Consider the following 11752-nt stretch of genomic DNA (forward strand, 5'->3'; position numbering starts at 1 on the left):
GCTGCTTAGCAACAGCTCACCAAAGTAGAGAGACCACCCAGGTAGGCAACCCCAGTGTGTGCATCCCCAGCTTGGGGGGAGCCTCCGAGAGCGCCAGCCCTCTCTCATGCAACACTTCCATTAAGGAATGCTCCCCCCCCTTTCTTTCTTATGCCTTTTTACTTTTCCACAGTGTCGTCTTTTTGTGAGACGCCTTTTGCGCAAACACACGCACCCACAGACCCGCACACACGAGCATTTGCTTCACGGCAGACATGGAAAAATGTAATATATATTTTTAAGCGCTTAAACAATTTCTGAAATTCCTCAAAGAAAACCCTTTCAGAGGCGCCTTGGCTTCAAGCTGCAGCAAATACTGGGAGGTCCGGCTTGAATTCCCAGGCCTGCACCAATAATGACAGGGTGGTTGGATAGTGCGCCAGTGTGTGCCAGGTTTTTTTCCCCCCTTTTCTTTTATAACTAAAGAGAAGACTTAGCTCTGGCAGGGAACAACGCGTTGCATTAATATAAACAAAATAGAGTTAAAGAGGTAAGCAAGGACCTGGGGAAAAACCACCCCCTTTAATAATTCTGAACCCCACCCCCCCAAAAAAAACCAAGAGCGCGCAACCAGTTTGAAGGAGTTCTACGAATGTGCAATCCAGACACCAAAGTAGGCTCGTGGAGGCGGAGTGTTTTTCATTTTAATCTTAAATGTGACATAAGCAAAGGAAACCAATCTTTTTTTTTTAAACAGCCCAGAGAAGCAGCCTTGTTTAATTGAGGAAGAGGTTTTCTAGCTTGTTACTCTAGATTGCGGTTTTTTTATTAACCTCATATCCGTATTGATTTAAAGTCAGTTTTAAACGAATTCTTACAAAACCCGGTACGCATCCTGTTACATGGAATGATAGAGAAACGCAAGGGAGAATAAAGGCTTTGATGTTGGATTCATCCGAAACAAATGGAGGGCTGTTCTCGAGGACTTGTCCCACACTGCGGCCATCATCACCAAGGCAGCCCGCGGCTTCCCTTCCCGTCGGGGAAGAAAACCGGGCCCTTTAGGGTGAATAAATTATACTGTCTATACAGCTGCGCGGTTTAGTTAAAAAAAAAGTTTTGAAAGTGGAATTTTTCTTACGTTTGCAAGTTATTAAACCCCTCCCTGCGGTAGGAAGCAGACCCACAAACCCGCGACTCAGCCTTATTTAAATACTTCTACTTTTTCTTTTCTTTTACGGAATTGAACTGCAAAAGAACCGTGGCAACGAGGAGCCGACGGGGGCCGGCATCAGAAGCAGTGTACCTTTAAGATGCACTTGGTGTGTGTTCATTGAAAAAAAAAAGAAGAAAGAAAGGAAAGAAAGAAACCCAGAGGGAGGGACGGGGGTGGGGGTGGAGCCCGCGCGACCACGTGACCCAGGGCCGCGCCAGGCGCACTCGGAGGCCTGCGCGCGAGCGCGTGTCCGGTGCGCTCGGGAACGCGCGCGTCTGGCTACGGGCTCCCCACTCGTGCGCGGCCAGGCCCAGCAGGTAGGAAGGGAGAGGAAGCGAGGCGAGCACACTAGCCGACTCCGCACCTCAGAGGAGGCCTTGTGGAGGCCGGGGAAGGCGCGCCACCGGCAGGCGCGGACGGACGTGCCGGTCGCGCCGTAGTACATTCCTGAAGGCGGTCCGGCCCCCTGACGTTGCCCAATGTCCACGCGGCCTCTCCGCAACTGACCAATGGCTGCACACACGGGCTCTTTCCCCATTCACCGCCCTGCGTCCGCGGTCCCGACCCGCGCCCGGCTCGGCGGGCTAGCAGGCCACCGAGGCGACTCTGGCTGGGGGGCTCGCGCAGCTACTCCCTCCGCCCCTTTCCTTTCCCTCCTCCCTCGGCCAGACGTACTCTCCTCCCGGCTTCCTCCCTTCACCCGTCCCCTTCTGCTGCCTCCCCAGCCCCATTCTCCTCCCCGCTCGTCCTTCACCTTCCTTCCCAGCCTGGCCACAATTCCTGCCGCGTTTACTCTTTACTGGCTTCCCTGGGAGGCCCTGCCCCCTGGGTCCCGAGCCAGCAACATGTTTGCCGTACCCGAAGCGGGTTAGGGTGTCCTGAACTGTAAAGAGAGACAAAGCGAGTAGACGTGCCTGAGGATGCTCACGGCATCCGGGGGAGGACTTGAGTACTGAGCCAGCGCGGAAATTCAAAACCCAGATAACTCGGAAAGAGCACGTGATTCGATTTGCAGTCTCTGGGAAGGACTGCGAAAACCCAGGAAGGAAGACAAGCACCGTGAAATTTAATTGCACGACGTTAGTAAACAGGATCGCAGGGAGGCTGGGCTGGACACATAGCCAAATTGATTCTTTCCTCAAAAACCCGATCCTTATAATGCTGGTTAGTGCACAAAGCCGAAGAGTGATTTAATATTCTAGCAAACTGAATGGCTCTGCAGACATTCACCACCAGCCCATTTCCTCCTTGCTGCTGGAAATCACCTTTTAAAGTTTGGGGTGATTATGGCATACCAGAATGAAATTAAAGGCTATGTGCAAATAATAGCTACATGTTCATCCTTCTTGTTCCGGCTGCTGTTACCTGTGCACCATTTTAATGGCAAAGCGTCTTCACTGGGCCTCATTTCCCTCAGTTTGACTTAATTCCTAAACATTTTGAACGTTGATCCCCAAGAATCAATGTGTCCTCAGCCCCATCCCCCACTGTTTGATAGGTTTTTCAGCATCTCACACAATAGTCAGGCCTGCAAATTCTACTCATGGGTTCCCGAATGCATCCCAAACCTTGGCTCTGACAAGCATTGTCTTAATCTCCCCACCCCCCTGCCTGTCGCTTCGCCTGTGGTCTGCTTTTTTCATACACTGAGAAGAATTACTTTGAGGATCTAATTGGCCTTGTTTGTGTAACATTTTAAGAAAGGGAAGAGGAGCCAGTGTAAAGCCTGCTCAACTTGGGTGGTCAGGGCTGAGGCTGCCCCCAATTTGCCTCATTGCTGATGCAGGCGAGTGGGACATTCCCAGCAATAATGTTGTTCCTAATCAATCTGCCCTTATTTACATTTGTAAGCATTGTTGGGTTTAATATGCATGCCCTGTGTGGGGGAACCGCTGCGCCACACGGGGTTTGTTAACTTCAACTAACCACAAGGATCCCACAAACCTGATATAGGCTGATTGGCAGAGCCAGGCCTGCTAAGGTGTCCGCAGGGAAGAATCCTTTTAATGACTTTGCTCCCCAGGTAAACAGTACCTACCAAGTAAGCGAGAGCTGTAAGCCTTATCAACCAGCATGAGTTGCTAGGCTGTATGAAGCAAGAGTCCATTTTTCCATGTCCCCTTACCTGTTAAAGTTTGTCTACATGCAATATTTGCCTTTTCCCCCACTAGTCTTGATCCAAATTGTTACAAGAGATTCCTTAAACTCTGTCTTACCATCTTTGTTCCGATACTTCAAATACCCATGGTCACCCCACTCACATCACCAATATGACATACGCTTATCCAAAGGCTAAGATGACACTGAAATAAAACACGTGCCCTTTGTGTCGCAAATTCCAATGATACGTGCTTGGGGGAAGCCAGACATGGTGGGGCTTTGAAAAACCACAGGAAAATTAACTTTTCCTTGAATTCTCAGACCAAATTAAATGAATCTAGAAGATCAAAGGTAATGTAGCACATTTTTACAGTGTAAACAAGTAGGAGAGGAGAATGTAGTTGTCATTTGACCTTTGGGCCATTGTACAATGTCTACAGAGTTTATAACTCTTCTGGATGATGGCAACATATGTACAAATATGCTTGACACAATGCATGTATGGAATGTTGTAAGAGCTGTAAGAGCCCCCAATAAAATGATTAATAATAACTCGACAACAGTGAGTTTGAAATGAAGTTAATAACCCAAAAATTGAAACTGGGGGGAGGAGGGAGGCAGAGAAAACAAGCATTCTATCAAGTCTCACATTATTCCTGGTGAGAGGGTGGGCAGAGAGAAGAGTTGTGGGTGTGCTAATCTGTTCTATTTATGGTGAGCAGTCCAGGTACAGGATGTGGGTGACATGGGAGGACCTGAGTATTCAAAGCAGGTAACTTGGATGGGAGTTCAACCTTGGCTCAACTCATGCCAGTGTACCATCGTCCACCATACTTGCATGGCTCTTTAAGAATGCCTTATTATTGTTTTCTCAAGGCAGTTTCTGTATTTACTTAAAAGGTGGTGATGGCAAATAAGTCTAAAAGGTTTGAGGAGGAGAAAAACACAGATTCAGCAGCTTCAGGATTTGAAACCATTGGGCTTGCCTCCCCTCCCCTTCTCCATGGCTCCCCCTGTCTCCTTCCCTTATCCCACCACCCCAGGACTGGAGGAAAGGGACCAGCTCCAGCCAACTTGTCAAAATACTGCTGCTAATTACCCCTGATCTCCTTTAATGGGAAGCGGCTCCCAACTCCACAAAGGAGTAAATGAGAGCACTGGCATTTTTGAGTTTACAGTGAGGCTAGGGTGGGGGTGAGGGGATATCCTGAGAAGCTCCCAGAAATTTTCACATTTGTTACTCCTGATTAAAATACTAGCTTGAAAGAGGAATTCTACTTTGCACAGTACTGGACACTTGGTATTCTCTTGCAGGGAATCACCAACTACAAAGATGTCCGGAGCTTGAAAGAACTTGAAAGAAAATAGAGCATTGACCCCTGTACTGCTTCTTCCCCTTTCTCTAAATATCTGCTTAGCCACACTACTGTCCACTAGTGGGTAGAGCATTGCCCTTGTCTCTAGCTCCCTGTCTAATATATCTCTATCAAGCTTTTCCTGTGGCTGAAGGCACATCATTCATTTCAATGATCTCTGCCATTGGGCCTTACATGAAAAAGCTGAGCAACATGATCCCTTTGACCCACTGCTGGAGCAACAAATTTATTAGAGATATAGCCATGAGAAATGAAAGGGAAGTAAAACAATTCCAGCTTATTGTGTGTCTTTCTTTCATACTGCTAATCCGGTTTACACATCACGCCTACATGTCTCAATAGGGCTTTATACACTGTGGCAGAGGCGGGAGAAAATAAAAGGTGTGTGTGTGTGTGTGTGTGTGTGTGTGTGTGTGTGTGTGTGTGTGAGAGAGAGAGAGAGAGAGAGAGGGAGAGAGAGAGAGAGAGAGAGAGAGAGAGAGAAGCAAAAGCCTGGAAAGACATTTGCCTTACTAATTTTTCTATCAGTAGAATGTTGAAGGCAAGTTGTAGAATGGCCCTTTTGCCTTTCATAAAATAATTCCATTTGGTGTGAACTCCCTGTGCAATAGCTGTCAGATACTGACTAGATTCTAACCAGAAATCAGATACACCTCTCACAGTGAGTTTGAAATGACGCTAATTACGCCCCCCCCCCCCATTGAGAATAGGCATATTAGATGATGGGCCTATTGGTGTCCACTAACATTGAACCAACATTTTCATTTAAAACGAGCAAAGGCTTTTACAGCATTGTGAGAGAAGGGAGCTGGGTTACAAATGGAACACCCTCAAACTCACAGCTGCAAGCCCTTGTTTAACAACGTGCACACAATGCACCCAGGTACCACCCAGCAATAATCAGTTACAGTAACAAAGGATGCCCCCCCAAAAAAACATTGTCTTTTTGTGTGTATGGAGACAATTAAGTGCATGTTCAATTACTGGAGAGAGAGAGAGAAAAAATTTTTTTGGAACAGAATGATGAAAAAGGGATTATTGTAGTGGTTCAGACCTCAGTTAACCAATTATTACATATTTGGAGCCATCATTGTGGGACTGTATTATTCCGGCCTCCTCTTTTATATTCCCCAGAAGATGGCCTTCTCTCCCAGATCTAGGGAAAAAAAGGTCTCTGGGAGTCTTCCATAGACCACACACCACATGGTTCCTCTTAGGTGATGGGAATTAGGGCCAGAAGACTTTAAACTGCTTATTCATTCACTGTCATGTATTACATGAGTTAAAAAGGCTTGGGTCTGTGAGCGTCCTGGGGAGATTTGGGTTCCAAACAGTTGGGCTTTCCTGAGGCGGCACTCAGGGTCCTCTGAGCCGTGGGCCAGCCACCCACCTCTTCAGTGAGTGCCAAGAACGAGAGTGCCCGAACCCGCGGGTGCCAGAGTCACTGGGTGCCTCCTCAGGCCCCTTCCTGAACTCAGGAAGCCTCGTTGGCCCAGTTTCCTCCAGCACCGGGGCAGGATCACCAGACCCCTGAGTGCTTCTCCTAACTCAACGCAACTGAACGTCCGTGCCGGGCGGCCGAAAATGCTGGGTGTGGGGGTGAGAGCCCTGTGCTGGCCATCCCCAGCTAGTGCACCTAGAAGCTTCCACCGAAAGCGTAAAACTAGCTTCTGAGCGCGCACGCTTTCCCAGCGCCCCCCTCCCCCGGCGCTGTCATCCTCTCCGCACCAGCCCTTCGATCACCAGCTCTGTCCCCACTGCCCAGTCAGTAGCCACCGCCAGGCCGAGGAGCGGAAGCCAAGGTGGCGACCCTATCAAGCGTGAAAATGGGATCCGAAGCGACCCCCTCCGTGAGAATCGGCCCCGGAACCGTTCCCGGCCCTGGCCGCCGCCACCAGCCCCCCTGCTCGTCCCGCGGGCCACCCTCGAGGGCTGGAGCCGCGCTGCGAGCGCGCGCCGGGACGCGGACCGGCGCTCCCGCGCCTTGGGCGGCGCAGCCCACCCACCCCCGCGCCCTGCTCCCCCGGCCCGGGGCCCGCGCCCGGCGACCCGACCCGCGCCTCCCGGGGCGCACGCTGCGCGAGGGCAGGGCGAGGTCCCGACGCCCCGTTGCACTCACCATCGCCGGCTTTCTCGCCCGCCGGAGCGCGGCGTCGACCTCGCGGACGCCGGGCTGGGATTTCACATCAATCCCCTCGGCCGTCGCCCCCCTCGCCGGCCGTCTCCGCCGCCTGCTCTTCTCCCGGTCTGCCCTCGTCACTCCCTTGCCTTGTCGCTGCGGGTCTCTTTGTCTTCTCAGGCTAGGTCTTTTTCTTCCTCTTCGTTTGCGTCTTCTCCTCCTCCTCCTCCTCCTTCTCCTTCTCCTCCTCCTCCTCCTCCTTCACCTCCTCCTCCTCCTCTTCCTCCTCCTCCTCCTCCTTCACCTCCTCCTCCTCCTTCACCTCCTCTTCCTCCTCCTCCTTCACCTCGTCCTCGTCCTCGTCCTCCTCCTCCTCGGACTTTACAAAAGGAACGGAAAGTGTAAAAAACCCGGCGCGCGGGGCCGCCGGAGGCTCGCGGCGGAGTGCAGCTCGGACTCACAATTACAAGGCTGTTTCTATTAAGCAGTTCCATGGCCCTCGGCGTGGGTGGTCTGCTGCGCCATAGGCAGGACCTGTCAGGGTCACGTGACGAGCCCGAAAACTTTACCCCTTTACAATAAACTCCAGGAAAGCAAAGTAAACTAGAGGAACGTGCTATCAGCACAGCCCTGCTGGGTAAACAGGCGGCCCCCTCCTCGGCTTCCTGGGAGGCGCCCCTCTCTCCACCCTCCCGCCCGGGTGTGCTGAGGACCGCCGGGCGGGGGTCTCCCCGCGCGCTCCCTCCCCACCGAGTGCCATTCCCCCCCCCCCCCACACACACACTTTATTGGTGAACGTGACGCCTCCTTGCCAGAGCCCTGGGGTGGGGGTGCAGGGGAGCAGGGAAGCTCCTTTCAGCAAATGGGGCGGGTGGGCGGGGGAAGAGTTTGCCCAAAGGGTTACTGAAGAACACCACCTTTCTTGTCCTCAATTTTCAAAGCCCTTTCCTGCTGGTATTCCCACGGCAGCTCTGAGAAGCTGGGAGCATTCTGGTTGACAGGCCCACAGGCTGACTGGGAGGCAGAGAGCCAGGGAAGCCAGGCAGATAACAAGAGCCTCCCCGGGGGACATGTTCAGTACAGTAAGATGTATGTGGATCCGTGTCATTTCTGACGGAGACTTATAAGACAAGGTGGATCCCTTGGAAACCAAGATTAGTAGCTGGCTGAGGATCCACTAACTGATATTTGCTTTTTTCCCCTTCCAATTACTGTGGTTTTGGGGGTATGCCACCCCAAAGCTCCCACCCACGCTGCCTTTCCGGATGAGGCTAGTTTGGATGGATGGGTTCGACAGAAGTATTTGTGGGTCCGGGAGAAAGGCTCAGAGCCTCTTGGTCTGCGCTGAGACTCAATGTTTATCACTTTTATCAACTCAAACCAGCCGGCTGGACCATGTTTCACACTCAGCCGACAGGGACTGTTTTAAATGGAACACATTGTGAATAAAGATGAATAACAGACACATGGGGAGAGAGGAAAACGCAGTGCCCTTGAGTGGACGTTGACGCACAGCCATTGTGTAGGACAGAGTGGAACTGCCCACAGGGTTTTCCAGTCTGTGATCTCTAGTGCCAGATCCCCACATCTTTCTCCATCACTGACCTGATGGGTAAGCAGCCTAGCACTTTATCCACTGCGCCAAAGGGCTTCCTCAGAGAAGGAAGGAGGGAGAAAATTTTCCGATGCTATCAGGAGTTAACTAGCTGATCTTCAAATCAACTAGCTGGTTTAACTTCGAGTAAAGTTAACTAGCTGGTGTCTTCTCACTGAGCCCTGGGCAGGCAGTGTGAATGGGTGCATGCCATGAGCTACAGAACCCAAGCCACCAGACACTCTGGGGAAAAGATGAGGCTGTCTGCTCCTTTGAAGATTGAGTCTTAGAAACATAGGGCTGCTAGGAGTCACACAGACTTAATGGCAGTAGGTTGGGGCTATCAAAAAACAGCAACACAGAGAAAGACCACAGAATCCTAGCTGTTACAATTCATCCCGGTGGGAACATTCCATTATCTTTTAAATCTATTTCCCCACAAAATTTTGAATGTCTCTTCAAACATGTTTTTCAATGTAGGATCATTTAAATTTCCAGAATATTTACCTTTGAGACATAGTAGATCACTAGACAGTGGAATGCTGGGCAGTCCTAGGAATTAAGCTGAAGTAGAAAGTCATTTCATACTAATATGGCTTTAGTTAAAAAAAAAAAAAGAGAGAGAGAGAAATGGGAGACAAAAACTCTCAAAATAATTGTGAAAAACAAATAAACATTTTCTTCAAAAACATATCCCCCTATATCATTTTAAAGAACCCTATTCATACTGAGGAAAAGGAAGGCAAGCAACAAATCCTGATAGAGGGGTTTAGGGTGTGAAAGAAAAATGGAGATCAGAAACATAGCTTAGCTCAGTGCATTTGAATCCAGCACAATAAAGAGTCATGTTGTTGGGGGAATTCCAGCAACATTTGTGGAGTTTCCTTTCCAAATCAAAGAGAAGATCTTTCAGACAAACACAATAGCCAGTTGCAAACACAGTTGGCCACTTGCATCTTGAGAGGGGGCTGAGACTGGTGGTATTCAGGGATGGATCCAGGTGCTCCTGGGCCTGAGACTTATGTAGTTTGCTGATGCTTTAGGAATTCAAAATTACAAACACAAAGGTACTCCAGGACCTTAGGAGCAACCTGTGGGCGCAGGGGTCCTACAGCTGCAAGAACTTCTTGGCAAACCTATTCTTGTGGGAATGCAGATGGTCTCTAGGTAGTGCCTGCGGTTTTTGCTGAACTACTAACCTAAAGGTTAGCAATTGGATCCCACTGAGAATGTCATCTTTGAAGAAAGGGCTGGTGAACTGATTTTGTAAAGATTACAGTCAAGACAATCCTGTGGAGCAGTCCTGCTCTGTAACATGGGGGCCAGGATCAATTTGTGAGCATTGAGTTTGGTTGATAAAGTAGAGCTAAAATATTATCAAGCTTTGTGTGTGTGAGAGATCTTGCTGTTATCCCCACACGACCTGTTAGTTTGGAGGGAGTTTTCATAGGAATGTATTAATGTTAGAAATATTTCCATCAAAGACTTTATAATTGGGAGTAAAACAAACAAGGAGGAAGTGCAAATAATTGGAGTTGGAGAGAGAAAGCCTTTGATATAGGAACTTGAAGGGTATGTAAGGGGGTGTGGTTATCATGTTTTTAAAAAATCATGTCAGATTATAATATACCCATTCCCTCTCAGATGTTAGAAGAATTAAATCATCAAGGCAATATGCATTGCCCCTTGGAAACACATATTGTAAGTTATTGCCTCCTGGTGTTTTTATGAGAATTTCCACCAGGGTGGGCTCGCTGCCCTGGTCAAGAGCTGCCTTGACCCTCCCAAAGTCATTTGTGGTACATTCCTTCCAGCAGAAATCGTTTTTTGTTGTTTTTTTTTTGGCTCCAGCTCAGTTCAGCTGAGACAAACCACTTGGCATCAAGGTGTTAATGGGTGACCCAGCTAACCAAGACTTGTAGCACTCAGCCTGTCTATGCCTGATAAGCCAATTGGCTTTAGGATGTTAATGGTTGATGAGACTACTAGACAATACTTTTGCAACTTAATTTGGGTAGTTGAGGACTTCAACAAGTACTACAACAAGACACCCCCCAAAAACCAAAACCAAAAACATGGCTGTCCAGTGTATTCTGACTCATAGTCACCCAACAGGATCTAGCACATGAAAAAATAACAATAATTTATTGATTAACAAAGGTTCATGAGTGAGGGAGCACAGGGGGAGGAAAGGGAACAATGAAGAGCTGAGACCAAGGGCTCAAGTAGAAAAAGAAAATGTTTTGAAAATGATGATGGCAGCACATGTACAAATGTCCTTGACACAATGGAGGGATGTATGGATTGTGATAACAGTTGAATGAGCCCCCAGTAAAATGATTTATTAAATAAGTAAATAGATAGATAACAGCCCCCCCCCCCCAAAGCTGCTCCCATTGGATTTCCAACGTTGTAAATATTTACAGAAATGAACTGCCATATATTTCTCCCCAAGAGTCCTTGATGGGTTTCAACAGCTGACCCTTTGGTTAGCAGCTCAGAGTTTGATCACTGCATGGGCCACCAGGGCTCCTCAAAACAAGACCAGATGCAGATGTTTGAGGCATGGAAGTTCATAGAGATGCCTTATGGAATATTTCAAAACAAAGAATGAACATGATCAGCTTTGTTGATGGGCAAGATTGTCCTTGGCTCTGTTTGTTGCTTCTGGAAACTTAGTGTTACTTTTGTATCACACAGACACAAACACACACATACACACATTCTCCCCACCCTCTCATTCTAGTCTTCCTTCTTTCCTGACTCCCACCAAAAGTTGTGTCTAAGCATTTCCATTTGTCCCCTTCTCCATACCATCCTCCACCTTCAACCCCCCACCCCCAAATTAAACTAGTTGCTCTCAAGTCATTTCTGGTTCATGGTGGTCCATGTGGGCCGATTAGAACTGCATTTCATAGATTAAAAAAAAAAGGGTTGGACCTTCCATAAGTAATTCATTAGGTCTTTCTTCTAAGGCGTCTCTGGGTGCACTTGAACTGCCAATCTTTCAGGTAGTCGCCAGTTAACCATTTGCTGAACACGCAGAGATTCCCTTCTTGATACCAACCACTAGCAATTGGATCATTTTCAAAAGAATAATTGAGTGCTCAGAAGAAACATCTGTCCACATTTCAAAAGCTATCCCCCCTCATCTTCAGGATGAGCACCACTTTTACACACGGCCAGTGGCAGTGTCACACTGGCCTCACCTTAGCAGGGTCGTTTTTTATTCTGGATCCGAGAGATCTGTACAAGGTCCATATGAAGACACCTTGTGTAATTTAGGGGTTCCAATTCCAAAATGACTATTCCCCACCCTCTGCTGTCGGAACAATACCCACCAGCCAAACCAGCTTGTAGAAGGAGGA

General features: G+C 48.7%; 1 protein-coding gene across 1 annotated transcript in view; it reads right to left on the reverse strand.

Annotated features, from left to right (window-relative positions):
- Positions 1-6976, reverse strand: part of PTCH1 (patched 1) — a 68603-nt gene extending 61627 nt beyond the window's left edge. The window contains exon 1 of the mRNA XM_075549795.1: positions 6791-6976. Coding sequence (XP_075405910.1) covers positions 6791-6793 — 3 coding nt within the window. The 5' untranslated portion in view covers positions 6794-6976. The remainder of the gene's footprint in view (positions 1-6790) is intronic.
- Between the last annotated feature and the right edge of the window lie 4776 nt (positions 6977-11752).

This window comes from Tenrec ecaudatus, chromosome 5 (genome assembly GCF_050624435.1).
Source record: "Tenrec ecaudatus isolate mTenEca1 chromosome 5, mTenEca1.hap1, whole genome shotgun sequence".
Taxonomy (NCBI): Eukaryota; Metazoa; Chordata; class Mammalia; order Afrosoricida; family Tenrecidae; genus Tenrec; species Tenrec ecaudatus.